The sequence below is a fragment of the Cricetulus griseus genome, chromosome 5 (genome assembly GCF_003668045.3).
Source record: "Cricetulus griseus strain 17A/GY chromosome 5, alternate assembly CriGri-PICRH-1.0, whole genome shotgun sequence".
In the NCBI taxonomy this organism is placed as follows: Eukaryota; Metazoa; Chordata; class Mammalia; order Rodentia; family Cricetidae; genus Cricetulus; species Cricetulus griseus.
Window position 1 is genome coordinate 119,301,155 of NC_048598.1, and position 14,687 is coordinate 119,315,841.

Sequence of the window (14,687 nt, forward strand, 5' to 3'; positions counted from 1 at the left end):
CCTGGCTCATTTGACACAGTATTATTTGCCTTGCACGAACAAGCCTTAAGTGCAATCTCCAACTCCACATACTCTAACTGGGCATCTGTGATCCCACTACTCAAGAGGTGGAGGCAGGAGAACCAAGATCATCTTTGACTACACAGTGAGTTTGAGGTCAGCCTGGGCTACAAGAGACTGCCTCAAACAAAACAAAAACCATGGCATGATAGAGTCTAACTTCACCTTATCTCCTAGCACACACCAGGCATTTGCCCCTTCCTGAATATTACAAAACTAGAAGATACACTCTCCAAGCCCACTTTCCTCCATTCTTGCTGCCACTCCCCTCAACTTCCTGCCTCTGGTCTCTCAAAGTTCACTCCATCCTGTATTAACCAGTGCCTCCTATAAGTAAGTGACCTATTAAAAAACCTTCAGTGGTAGAAATTTTAGGAAGAGGAAAATAAACATAGTGTCTATTGTTTTAGGAAAGCATTTCTGGCCTAGAGGTGGAGGCAGATGGTGCACACCTTTAATCCCGGCACTTGGGAGGCACAGGCTGGCAGATCTCTGAGTTTGAGGCCAGCCTGGTCTACAGATTGAGTTCCAGGACAGCCAGGACTACACAGAGAACCCCTGTCTCAATAAACCAAAAAGAAGAGGAGGGAAAAAAAGTAAAGGGGGGGGGGAGCTGAAAGGCAAGTTGTAGTGGCACAGACTTTAATCCCTGCACAAACTCACAGGCCTGTGAGTTTGAGGCCAGCCTGGTCTACATAATGAGTTCCCAGGACAGCCACATACCAGAGAGCCTGTCTCAGAAAGGGAAGGAGGGAAGGAGGGAGGGAGGGAAGGAAGGAAGTTAGGCAAACAGTCTGGTAGAACCACAGAAAACTGTTTTTACCCAAATCAGAAACCCAGTTAAGCAGTAGGCCAGAATTAGAAGTACTGTAAGACTTATGCTGCCATCTAGAGGCCACATGTGAGATGAATTCTTTCCTTCATCAAGGACTACTAATTTGTTACAGACAGAGGTTACTGAACGGGCCTTGTTTTAAAAGCCAGACAAAGAACTTTGATACTAGGCCACAAAGAACACCTAGAGTATAGTCACAGTTATTCTCTCCTTCAGTCACAGACTAAAATTAGAACTCAACAGTGCTACCTCTCCTTTAGATTCATTTAGAGCTAGATGTGGTAGAGTCCATGCCTGTAAATTCCAACACTTGGGAAATACAAGTAGGAAGATCACCATGAGTTCAAAGCCAGCCTGGGCTATACAGCAACATCCTATCCCACAAGCAAAAAATGTAGATGGAGAATAATTTCTCAATGCAATTAGCTACTTTTCAAAAGCACATGCCTAGAGAGTACCAATAGGAGAGTTTGGAAGCATTGGTTTTTCTTTGGTACAACCACTAAAACTTATACCAATATAAGATCTCTGTGGAATCAAGTGCAGCGTGGTCTACAGAGTGAGTTCCAGGACAGCCAGGGCTACACAGAGAGTTCCTGTCTCCTAAAACCAAAAAAGCCAGATACAGTGCTACCATAGGATCCCAGTTATATACAAGGAGAATGAAAATGCATGTCTATACAAAAAAACATGTGTGACTTGTCATAGCAGCACTGTCCATCAAGTCTAATAGTAGCAACAATCTGATGCCTCTCAACTGCTGATAAATACAATGTGACATACCTGCCCAAAGGAACATTGTTTGCCCACACAAAAGGAGGCATTGGCATATTCTGTAACAAAGCTGAACACTGAGAATGTTATTTCAGTAAGAGAATTCAGGGCTGGAGGGATCTAGTAGTGTGCGGGCTCTGGGTCTGATACACAGCACTTCAAGTAAGAGACAATGAAAATGAGAGAGAAAAAGAGAAAAATAAAATGAGACTCCAGTTACAGAGACTGCATACTTCATGATTCCAAACTAGGCAAATCGATGCTGCCATCAAACAGATTACGGGTGGCTGAACCCCTAGGAGCTTGAGAAGAAATGAGGAGTAGGGCAAATGGGCCCGGTTTTGGGGTGGTAATGAAAATATCCTAGACTTGACTGTGTTGTGGACTGAATTGTTCAGTATTAATAGGTGAATTACACGAATATGAACAGGAGCTCAATAAAGCTGTTACAATAAAAACCAATGCATCGGAGTCCCAAGGTTTAGCTCTAGCTGCAAAGACATGATTCCCAGTTTTCCAAAGCTTTACAACCTATTTTCAGTTATTTCCAAGGTAGTGATGATAAATAAGTAGGTCATTTACGTGACTACTGAAAATTTTGTCACCTTCAGAATCAAGAAAAATAAAATCAGAAAAGGGTAAAAACTGCAGAGAATCAGTAGTAGGATTCACTACAATTAAATGGGTCTCAGGAATAAAGGCAACAACCTACTGTTGCAATTCACAGGGCAAAGTCAGCATCCCACCCACATCTGAATGGTCATGAGGCAAGGTTCAAGCACATAAGCCAAACAATTAACACATTTCATGTTGTATGTATGCTATAATTATCTACTGCTATAAGAGAAGAAAATATGACATCTTCAAACATTACTTCCCATCACTAAAACACTAATTACCTAAAACCGGAGCAATTTTCAGAAGCTTTTATCCCTTCACTTTTAAGTCAATGAGCTTCATTAGACAGTGTGTCATTCCATCTAAGGGTATAATTGACCACTCGTTCACTCCACTGGCAAATGTCTACACACACACACACACACACACACACACACACACACACACACACACACACACACACAGCAACCTTGCTATTGTCAGTTGATCTGAAGACTCCAAAGTTAGTCTCAAAAAATGACTTTTCTGAGTTGGAGACCAGCCTGGTCTGCAAGAGCAAGTTCCAGGACAACCTGCAAAGCCACAGAGAAAACCTGTCTCAACCCCACCCCCGTACCCCACCCCCCACCAAAAAGTCTTTTATCTTGAAAAGTTACATTTAACCCAAGCACTAAAACAAACAACAAATTTCCAAGAATGGTAAAAAGTAACTTAAAAATGAAACAAATCTATAAAAAAAAGTTATTATATTCTAAAATTTGTACACCAAAGGGTTATCTGACATACAGCTATGTACCAAATCAAAGCTTAACATAAGGCTCACCTTCCAAAAGATACAATCTAGTTACTACCAGTCCTAGAAGGTTCTTGATATTCCTATACTAACATTTAACAATACTGTGAAATGACAATCATGCTTTGAGGCTAAATATTTTCTGCCTTTTTTTCATCTCATCATCTTTATCAAGGCAGATATTTGCATGAAAACAGTATCACTGGTCCCCTGGGATTCATCAGTTCCTACTGCTTATTTTTCACCCATGTCATCCTTTCAATTAATGTAGGAACAAAATAATACCAAGACATCGAAATACCAGATTAAGGTGTCAAGTGAAAGACAACCCTTAGAGTAGATGAATAATCTAAGAGGACAAAAAAAGACATTTTTATGCAAATACACTGTACACACTAAAACAAAGGGACTGTATCTAAGAAATCCAATACATATCAATGTTATTTCAATTTCTAACTTAAAATATTTTCTTACCTCAAATAAATTCACTATGGCCAAGAAAAATGGCAGTAAGTTACAAAACGCTGTTACAGAAGCTGAAATAGCTAAATTATGAAGTGTGACATAATCTATGTCACTACCGTGTACATCCTACTCACACTGGCAGGAAAACAGTCTTTGTTGTTCAGATTCAGTTCCGTGATTAAGATGGCTGAAGTAGTTGACTGTGACTAACCCCAATCCCAATATTATCAGTTCTTAGAAATACAAATACTTGGCAGTAAAGATAGCTCAGTGGGTAAGGGAACACTGCCAAATCTAATGACCTGAGTTCAAGCTCCTCAGAACCCACATAATGCAAAGAGAATCAGCTCTCCCAAGTAGTCCTCTGACTCTGCCATGTAAGTATGTGCAATGACAGAACAGCTAAAGTCTTTCCCAGAAAGATACTCTTCCTTCCCTTGGGAATCATGATATTCAAAAAGACAAATTGGTATCTTTTTGCTCACCTTCCCTAGTGCTGAGAAAAAGCTACTGGCAGCAGCAAAGACTCTAGGACTAATGGCATGAGTAAAATGGAGCCTGGATACACAAAAGCAAGAATAAAACTACCATCAATGACATCATTATGGCCACAGAGCTAGATAACCTCAAAGCTATTTCTAGCCCTGGATTTTTAATAAATGAATGCAAACTAACAAAGTCTCTCTTTAGATTGAGCTAGTTTTAGTTGATATCATAGCACTTAAAACAAAAAAGTTCCAAAAAAATGTGTATTGCACAAAGAATTTTTTACCTTTTAAGTCCAATCAGACTAGTATATTCTGTCATAAAAGGCACAAAGTTACACCGAGTTCCTACCTTCTGATGGCTTGTCTTTGCCTTGGTAAAAGGAAAAGTATATTTTCATGAGTTATAAATAGAACTCATTGTGAAATATACAACGTATAACCTTGTATAAAATTAATTGGGTACTCACACTCATCCAGCCCCAGCTGATAGGCCAGGTTCTGGAGGCCTCGTACCTTCTCCATCAAATTAGCTGTGGTGAGGCTCCCCAATTCTGAAATAGAAGACTTTATTTCAGTATCACTTCTTTCCACTGGTCTCCAGTAACAATTGATTGGTTTGATAGTTCTAGTAATAAAAGATTTCTGACTGAGTTGGGGTTATGGCTCAATGTTAGAACACCTGTCTAGCATGCAGACATAAAGTCCTGGATTTGATCACCAGAACAATGAGAGGGTAAGGAAGATTTCAAGCTTAAGTTCCTTATTGAATAAGTACAAGACAGATCCTTTATTTCTTTTCCTCCAATTTTATACATTCTTCAGCAGAAACAGTGAGGTTTTCTTCCACTGCAAAAACACCTCAGCATTATACTTAACAAGCTAAGTGTGCACATCACTGCATGGCTATCAGGACAATTTGATCAGTTCTTTCCTTCTAGCATATGGGTTCTATAGAGCAAATGGAGGTTGTCAGGCTTGGTGGTGTGTGCCTTTACAGCTGAGTCATCTCACTGCCCAAGGATTTTATCCAAGGTTCTATTTATAGCATTCATTTCTGCCTATCATACAAAATGAACACACCATTAAAATAGGAAGCCTTACAACAATGTGAGATGTCATTGAGAAGAGCCTGTAGGCACACTTTGGTCATGTAAAATAGATGTTGTCTCCATTTATAAGTCCCATAATTTCAACTATATATAGTAGCAATAATAGCAACAAAATACTGTTCCCCATGTCCCCAAATGTAAAAAACAAAAACTAAATATAAATCCAAACTTTCCCTTCAAATCCAATTTTTGTTTATTTTACTTACAATTAATTTTACTTAAAATAAGGTTACTCCCCAGATGTTCATTAAATAGCACCTAAACCCTTGTTTAAAATAGAGGTTGCCAGCTAGAGAGATGGCTCAGAGGGTAAGAACACTGACTGCTCTTCCAGAGGTCCTGAGTTCAATTCCCAGCAACCACATGGTGGTTCACAACCATCTGTAATGAGATCTGGTGCCCTCTTCTGGCGTACAGGGACACATGCAGACAGAAAACTATATAAAAAATAATAAATAAATCTTTAAAAAAAATAAAATAAAATAGAGGTTGCTTTGCATGAACACAATGCTATGTGAACTCTCAGTAAAAATATGAAGTTTTCTTAGGAAATACACGCTCACCATTTATTACATACTTATTTTTGGAATATCAGGACAATGAATCTGAGATGACTTTGAGATAATTTTTCTATGGGTAGGGGAGGGAATCAGCACTTAAACATGCAGACAGTCATTTACTTCAGAAATCACATAAAGGAGTTCTAGTCTTCCATTTATCATCCTGCAGTCTTTTTTTTTTTTTTTTAAGATTTTACTTATTTATTATGTATACAACATTCTGCTTCCATGTATATCTGCACACCAGAAGAGGGCACAAGATCTCATAACAGATGGTTGTGAGCTACCATGTCGTTGCTGGGAATTGGACTCAGGACCTCTGGAAGAGCAGTCAGTGTTCTTAACCTCTGAGCCATCTCTCCAGTTCCATCCTGCAGTCTTACCTGAATCGAACATATGCAACTTTCTTGACTAGTTCAGCTGATTTTTACCTTAGTTTCAGTCTATTCCTTACAACCATCATGAATCTGAACACTGTGAGAATGATTTTTTTAAAAAACAAAATCATAAAATTAAATGTTTTTTAATTTAAATTTCCATTCTTACTGAACTCCAAATCATTTATCAAACAATATGAGTATTCACTGCTCATAGAATTCTTGATGAAAGAAATTGAAAGGATAGAAATAAATAAGAGATTAGTCTTAATCTACTAGTGCAGGGATTCTCAACCTTCCTAATGCTGTGACCCTTTAATACAGTCCCGATTGTTGTGGTGACCCCAACCATAAAATTATTTCATTGCTACTTTATGACTACAATTTTGCCACTGTTATGAATCATGGTATCAATGTCTGGCAGGCAGGATATTTGATATGGGGATCCTGTGAAGAGGTAATTAGACCGACCCTCAAGGGGACACAACTCACAGGTTGAGAAACACTGCACTAAGGGGTTGTCATTTTATAGTACTAAGGACAATATATATCTTTAAATCTTATAAGTAAATAAGGGACTTCTATTATAGTGAAAGCTAAACTTTAAAAGATAAGAATTTAAATTTTATTAATTTATAAACACTAGCCATTTTATCTCTAAAGCTTGGTTATTATTATTATACCTAACAGGGCCTTTATAACTCAGTGAGAAATTTATGTAAGGTTTTTTTTTTTGAAACCCTGTCTCAACCAACAAACCCAAACCCAAAACCAAAGAGAGTAGACACCAGTATCACATACCTTTCAACATATCAATGTCATCACGTTCTATTTCAGCCATCCATTTGGGTGGAGAGCTAGTGATCGGCTGTCAGAAAATAAGAATATATCCATTCAGGTACATCCTTCTTATGAGAGTGCAGTTTGTCACACAGTCTTCAGATTGAAAATCTGGCAAACTACAATCGAAAACTTCAGGTTTTCTGGATAGAGAAATGGCTCAGCAGACAAGAGCACTGACTGTTCTTCCAGAGAACCCAGTACCCACACCATCTGTATCCTCAGTCACATGGGATCTGATGCCCTCTTCTGGCCTTCTCAGGCACCAGGCACATATATGGTACAAAGACATACATACAGGCAAAATATCCATATACATAAAATATGTAAATGAAACTTAAAAGCCAGGTATTTAGGTTCAGCTTTTAATTCAAAATCCATTTTAGGCACCATGACATATCCCAGGTGCATGAACTGGCTTTTTGAAACCCATTCCCTACAGTGGGTTACCTTGCTCAACCTTGACACAGGCCTTGGTCTTGCCTCAACTTGGTATGTCAGACTTTGTTGACTCCCCAAGGCCTTACCCGCTATGAGGAATGGATGGAGGGGAGGGAGGAGGAGGAACTGGGGTTGGTATGTAAAATGAAAAACAATTTTTTTTAATTAAAAAAAATCGGGCTGCCCAATTTTAAAGTTGGTCTCAGGTAGTGTTGGCTGAATTTTGATGTGGCTGATATTACTAATTCAAGTCACCAGTTAGTTCAGCAATGAAATTATTTAAAATTCATTCTTATCAAAGACTCCAATTAAATGTTTAATACAATGATCAGTAACAGTCTCTGACAAAGGAAAATCAGAAGTAAGAAAACCCTCAATTCAAGTGGGGAAAGAATAAAATGGTCATCACTTGAGATTTCACCATTCATTTTTTGCTTTTGTTTTTCAAGACACAGACCAAGGCTGTCCTGGGACTCTCTCAGTAGACCAGGCTGGCCTCAAACTCACAGAAATCCACCTGCCTCAGCCTCCTGTGTACTGGGATTAAAGGTGTGGGCCAACACCGCCTGGCTAGATATCATTATTAATTTTTTTCATTTATATATTTGTATGATAAGGGGGGTAAAGCATGCATATGCCATAAGCAGGTTTGGGGAGGTCAGAGGACAACTTGTGGGAGTTAGTTCTCTCCTTCAATCATGTAGGTCCCAGGGATTGAACTCAGATCATCAGGCTTGATGGCAAATGGGTTTACCTGCTGAGATACCTCACCAGTCCAGATTTCACAACTGTATTGTAGTTTTTGAAAATTTGCAGCATTTAAATTATCTTATAAATAAACTTGAAATTATGAAAGCTCATTTGTAAGATCAGTAGCTTTTAAGTCTAGCTGCATATAAGAATCACCCAGATAACTAAAAAATATTAAATGTCAATGGACATAGGTGGGATACAATTGCAATCCAAGCAAAGGCTGCAGCAAAAGGATTGTAAATTTCAGGCCAGTTTGTACCTCTGTGGTGACTTGATGAGAATAGGCCCTGTAAGAGCATATATTTGAATACTCAGTCCCTAGTTGGTGGAACTATTTGAAAAGGTTTAGGAGTGTGGCCTTGTTGGAGGAGGTATGTCACTGTGGGTTGGCTCTGGAGATTCAAAAGCCCACACCTGGTCTTCCTCTCTCTCTGCCTGTTGCTTGTGGATAAGATGTAAGCTCTCAGCTACTGCTCCAGCACCATGCCTGCCTGCCTGTTGCCATGTTCCCCACCCCATCATCATGATCTCTGAAAGTGTAAGCAAGCCCTCAATTACATACTTTCTTTTCAAAGTTGTTGTGGTCACAGTGTCACTTCATAGCAATAGAACAGTAACTAAAACAGCGACACAGTGAGACCATCTTCCCCTGCACCCTGCACAAAAACCAAATCCTGGACATTCCCCAATGCACTAGGTCAGCAAATCAAGGACCATTAAGAGGGACTACTAGAAAGACCGAGCTAAGAAATTAAATAAAACAAAACAAAAACTTATAAAAGCTTTGCAGCTGTATGTACACTGACAATTCTGCCATGCAGACAAAGGTTAAGAAACATAACCTTGGGCTAGTGATGGCTCTGCAGGTGAGTGAGCTTGCTACTAAACCTGATGACCTGAATTCAAAGCCCAGCAACCACATGATAAAAGGAGAAAACCAACTCCCACATAAATAAGGGGGAAAAAAGCTTCAAAATTCAATATAGTTGGGGCAAACAGAATACCAATGTTACATCAAGTATTTCAACTGCTTAACCTTAAAGTTTTTGAGCCAAGAAAAGAGGCTAATATATATAATATACAAGGGTTAAAGTGTCAAAATACAGCATTTGAACAGAGGAAGGGACAATCAACAGTTAACTATGGTAACATAAACATATTTAAAGGTCCACAGTCAAGCTGGGTGCTCACGCCTTTAATCCCAGCACTTGGGAGGCAGAGAGGCCAGCCTGGTCTCCAGAGGGAGTGCCAGAATAGGCTCCAAAGCTACACAGAGAAACCCTGCCTCGAAAAACCTAAATAAATAAATGAATAAATAAATAAAGGTCCACAGTCAAGAAATGATTAAAAGACCATGGCACTACTCTTGAAAATAAAGATTTGAGCTTTTTATCCAAGGGCAAACTTTGGATAAACTTCCATAGACATAAGCTATTACTTACACTTTTGAAAGAAGCTGCAAATTCAGCAACACCTGGTACTAGAAAAGAAAAAAGAAAAACAACAACAAAAAGTGTTATTCATTCAAGAAACATTGTGGGTTCAGGCATAGAAGATTTAAATAATAAAAAACAAAGTCTTGCTAGGTGGTAGTGGCTGTCATGGCACACACCTTTAATCTTAGTACAGGAGACAGAGGCAGGTGGATCTTTGTGAGTTCAAGGCCAGCCTGGTCTACAGAGTAAGTTCCAGGACAGCCAACCCTGTCTCAAGCAAACAATCCAAAAAAAAAAAAAGTCCAGCCACCTTTTTCAAGGAACTTACAACATAGAAGAAGACAGGTCAGAAATCACTAACATTGCTTTTTATTTGATGTTAGGTGCTATATGAAGACGAAAAACAGAACTCTAAATCAGATGATGGGGCAGGAAAAGCTTCTCTGAGAAACCAATGCCTCATGCTTTAAATAACCAGGATTTGACTTGGAGAATAGTAAACTTGTCTCTTGTCAGAAAGTTTAAACTCCCTTTCCAGAGATGAGATTTAGACAATGGTAGAGTGCTTGTCTAACACCCTGAGTTCAATCCCCAGGACTGCAAATAAATAATAAAAATAAGCAAAGTAAACTTTCTTTTCAGTTGTCCCCTCTATTAATCAAATTATTTACTCAAATGTCTCAGATAGTATCACATCAAAAAGCAAAAGCACAGGCTGGGTGGTAATGACGAACGCATTTAATCCCAGCACTCGGGAGGCAGAGGAAGGCGGATCTCTGTGAGTTTGAGGCCAGCCTGGTTTACAGAGTGAGGTCCAGGACAGCCAGGACTGTTTCACAGAGAAACCCTGTCTCAAAAATAAATAAATAAATAAACAAATAAATAAATAAATCAAAAGCACAAATTATATAAAGTGAAATAATGTTCAATTATACTAAGAAATACAAACTGGGGCTGGTGAGATGGCTCAGTAGGGAAAGGCACTTGCCCCCAAGCCCAACAACCTGAATTGTGGATTGCCAGGTACATGGTAAAAGGATAAAGCTGACTCCTATAAGTTGTCTTCTGACTTCCATATGCACATCATGGAACATGGGTGTCTCCCCAGCCCAATAAATAAATGAATGTCATTTAACTTTAAAAAAATGAAAAAGAAATGCAAACAAAGATAACTGGCTAGGAACAGCCAATATTGGCTAGTGAGAAAGTGGGCAGTCATTCTCTTCCACACACACAGGACATATATGCAATATTGGCTAGTGAGAAAGTGGGCAGTCATTCTCTCCACACACACAGGACATATATGCAATATTGGCTAGTGAGACAATGAGCAGTCATTCTCTCCATACACAGGACATATATGCAATATTGGCTAGTGAGAAAGTGGGCAGTCATTCTCTCCATACACAGGACATATATGCAATATTGGCTAGTGAGAAAGTGGGCAGTCATTCTCTCCACACACACAGGACATATATGCAATATTGGCTAGTGAGACAATGAGCAGTCATTCTCTCCATACACAGGACATATATGCAATATTGGCTAGTGAGAAAGTAGGCAGTCATTCTCTCCCACACACAGGACATATATACAATATTGGCTAGTGAGAAAGTGGGCAGTCATTCTCTCCACATACACAGGACATATATGCAAAGATAATCATTAATATGCTGCCTGTGAAATAAAAACCAGTGTCAGGTTTCCAAACAGAATGTAAATGCAGAAACTAGAATATCCACTGTAATATATTTAAAAGAATAAAGTAGACCTACGAAGCATATGTCTATATGGAAAGATACATAAAATTACTAATTTATTTAAATTGAGCTGAAGGCTCTATACATATGACTTCATTATTATGGAAACACCTCCCACTCCCCACCCCCTGTGTGTGTATGTGTGTATACATTCGAGATTATCTATATAAGCATTAAAAACTCCAAACCGATTTGTACAAAATTACTAATAGTATTTAACGTAGTAAGAGTGATTAAAGGAGATGAGGAAAAGCTTTGTGCATCTTAACATTATCTGAAATTGTTACAGATACAGTTTTAAAACTGTAATTATTATTTAAAAGCTCCTTATCACCTGTCTCACAAAGTCCCTCTTTTTACTGCACATCAATCTCTTCTCTTTGAAGTGAAATAAAAACTTTAATCATCACAGATATACAATGATAACACTTCAAAATTCTCCCATGGGAGCACTGACTCTACAGCACTGATATGATATGAGAAAGGTAAAAACTTACATTGTTCAGGCCAAAGATCTGGCGAGGCACGGTCAAGTTTCTCAAAACTTAGCAAAGATGCTTCCAAATCTGTCCCTGGAACCAAACACCAAATGAGACGAGAAACACATTCGTTTCTATTTCATTATATTCCGATCTCAAAGAACATAAATTGAAACCACCCAACTGGAAGTTGGATCTGAATTACGGATGCTACCAGGGCATGATGTAATACAAATAAATTTGATACTCTCGTCAAAACTCAGTCTTCCACTCTACCAAATAAGAAAGTTAGGGCTGGAGAGATGGCTCAGAGGTTAAGAGCACTGACTGCTCTTACAGAGGTCCCTGGTTCAATTCCCAGCACCACATGAAGCGCAGAGACATATAGCAAGCAAAATACTCATACACATAAAACTAAAAAAAAAAAAAGAAAATTAAGAACTGCTTAGGAAAATGAGTATTGGCTGGACATGGTGGTCCACATCTGTAATCCCAGCATTTGGGAGACTAAGGCAGGGGAAAGTGTCAGCAAATCTACCTGTGTCTCATTCCACTCTTAACTGTCCTCCAGCTAATCAGCCTAGTGTCCCTACTCTCATGGAAGACAATCTCTACTACTAAGACTAGAGACCACTGTCTCCTGCACCTCAAACTCCTTGTACTATCTGTTTCTCATACTTAAAAAGCAAGCCTGGTCTAGAAGTTCTCTACTTTTTGACTTTTTTTGTTTGTTTGTTTTTTGAGACTGGGTTTCTCTGTGGCTTTGGAGCCGCCTATCCTAGCACTCACTCTGTACACCAGGCTGGCCTTGAACTCATAGAGATCCACCTGTCTCTACCTTCCGAGTGCTGGGACTAAAGGCGTGTGCCACCAAAGCCTGGCTACTTTTTGACTTTTGAAAGTAATATTTATTGCCTGGCAGTGACAGTGCACACCTTTAATCCCAGGACTCAGGAGGCAGAGTCAGGTGGATTTCTGTGAGTTTGAGGCCAGTCTGGTCTACAGAGTGATTTCCAGGTCAGCCCAATCTACACAGAGAAACCCTGTCTCAAAAAGCCAAAAAAAAAAAAAAGAGAGCATTTATTTGATTGATTGATTGATTGATTGATTGATTGATTGATTGATTGATTTTTCAGAGACATGGTTTCTCTGTGTAGCTTTGGAGCCTATCCTGGCAGTCGCTCTGGAGACCAGGCTGGCCTCGAACTCATAGAGATCCGCCTGCCTCTGCCTCCCAAGTGCTGGGATTAAAGACATGCACCACCAACGCCCGGCTGTAAAATAATATTTATTGGGTTCATATTTGTGCCCTAAAAATTGAAGTTGATTCTCTTCTTCAACATGTGGATTCTGGGCTCAAACCAAGGTTAGCAGTCTTGGTGACAAGTTCTTTTACCTGATAAGCCATCTCATTAGCTCAGAATTTCCCTCCTTTGAAAAAAAAAAAGACAAGGAGGGTGGGGGTGGGGGGCAGTTTGTGAAAGATCTGTCAGTAAACTGCTTATTGAGCAAACCTGAGGACCTGAGTTTGCTCTCCAGAACTTACATGAAAAAAATATGAGGTTGCCAGGCGTTGGTGGCGCACACAATTAATCCCAGCACTCCAGCAGGCAAAGGCAGGTAGATCTCTGTGAGTTTGAGGCCAGCATGATCTCCAGGGTGAGTGCCAGGATAGGCTCCAAAGCTACACAGAGAAACCCTGTCTCAAAAAACCAAAAAAAAAAAAAAAAAAAAAAAAAAAAATGAGGTAGCAGTGTTAGTGATCCCAGCACTGAGGGGTTCTTGGACCTTGCTGGCTAGCCATTAGCCTACTACTTTCAGGCCAATGAAAGGTCTTACTTCAACAAGGTGGGTGGCTTTTGAGGGACTACACCTAAGGTTAACTAGACTCCACATATACTGGTACCAACATGCATGTCTGAGTGCAGACACACACATAAACATTATAAACATGCAGTCTCTCCCCTTAAACTCACAACCTCCCTCCAGGGTATCCTGTTCTTATTTCCACACCTCACATTCCTCTGTGTGTGAGCATGCATGTGCTCGAGAGGGCACTCACTGTATGGGTGTAATGAGTGCAGATGTAGGTGTCTGTGACTGTGAAGATCAGGAAGGATGCTGAATGTATTCCTTTTGCTCTCAGATTTATTGTCTTGACACAATGTCTCCCACTAAACCAGAAGCTAGCTAGACTGGCTAGCCAGCAAGCTCTCAGGATCCACCTGTTTCTGTTGTCCAAGATGCTGGTATTATAGGCACATGCACCCATACCTAGCTTTTAAGTGAGTGCCTGAGATTTGAACTCAGGTCCTCATCTTTGAAGAGCAAGCATGCTTACATACTGTGCCACCTTCCCAGACCCTACTCTGCCTCCTTAACCTATAAAACAAAATCATGATCTGTCTGTGCATGCATTAGACTACAGTTATCAAAGTTCTCTATGTGAAATCATTTCTTCTGTGACCTCTCAATAGCATGTGATGCTTCTATGCTCCTATGAAACCACCATATTGGTTCTTCTCTTAGTTATTCCTTCTTCAGTCTCCACTCAAACCTCACCCTATGCTAGCTTTACTCGCTACAACTCTCACTATTACATAACAACAACTATTCATATTTCCAGTCCCAACCTTTCTCCTGAACTTCAGAATAACATGTCCAAGAAGCTACTTGATGTCTTTCTGTATTACATGTAGGGAAAACCCCTTAAACCCACTATGTTCTTTCCCAATCCTCTCCATGTTGAGACATTACAACACCATGAACCCCGATTCTTTAAAAGCAAAAACCCTTTGAATTATTTACTTTTCACTAGTTTATTTTGTTTTGTTTTTTGTTTTTCTGAGACAGGGTTTCTCTGTGTAGCTTTGGAGCCTATCCTGGCACTCCCTCTGAA

At 39.5% G+C, this 14,687-nt stretch overlaps 1 protein-coding gene across 6 annotated transcripts in view; it reads right to left on the minus strand.

The window, feature by feature from the left end:
- Lin52 (lin-52 DREAM MuvB core complex component) overlaps nt 1–14,687 on the minus strand; it is an 82,306-nt gene that overhangs the window by 65,942 nt on the left and 1,677 nt on the right. For 4 of the 6 annotated variants that reach the window (XM_027418508.2, XM_027418509.2, XM_027418506.2 and 1 more), the window contains exons 2-5: nt 11,807–11,881; nt 9,556–9,593; nt 6,881–6,947; nt 4,501–4,584 (exon numbers count right to left, since the gene is read on the minus strand). In XM_027418508.2, the coding sequence (XP_027274309.1) occupies nt 4,501–4,584; nt 6,881–6,947; nt 9,556–9,593; nt 11,807–11,881 (264 nt within the window). Of the gene's footprint in view, nt 1–4,317; nt 4,404–4,500; nt 4,585–6,880; nt 6,948–9,555; nt 9,594–11,806; nt 11,882–14,687 lie in introns of all 6 variants that reach the window. The other 2 variants (XM_027418510.2, XM_027418507.2) reach the window with 2 other exon arrangements.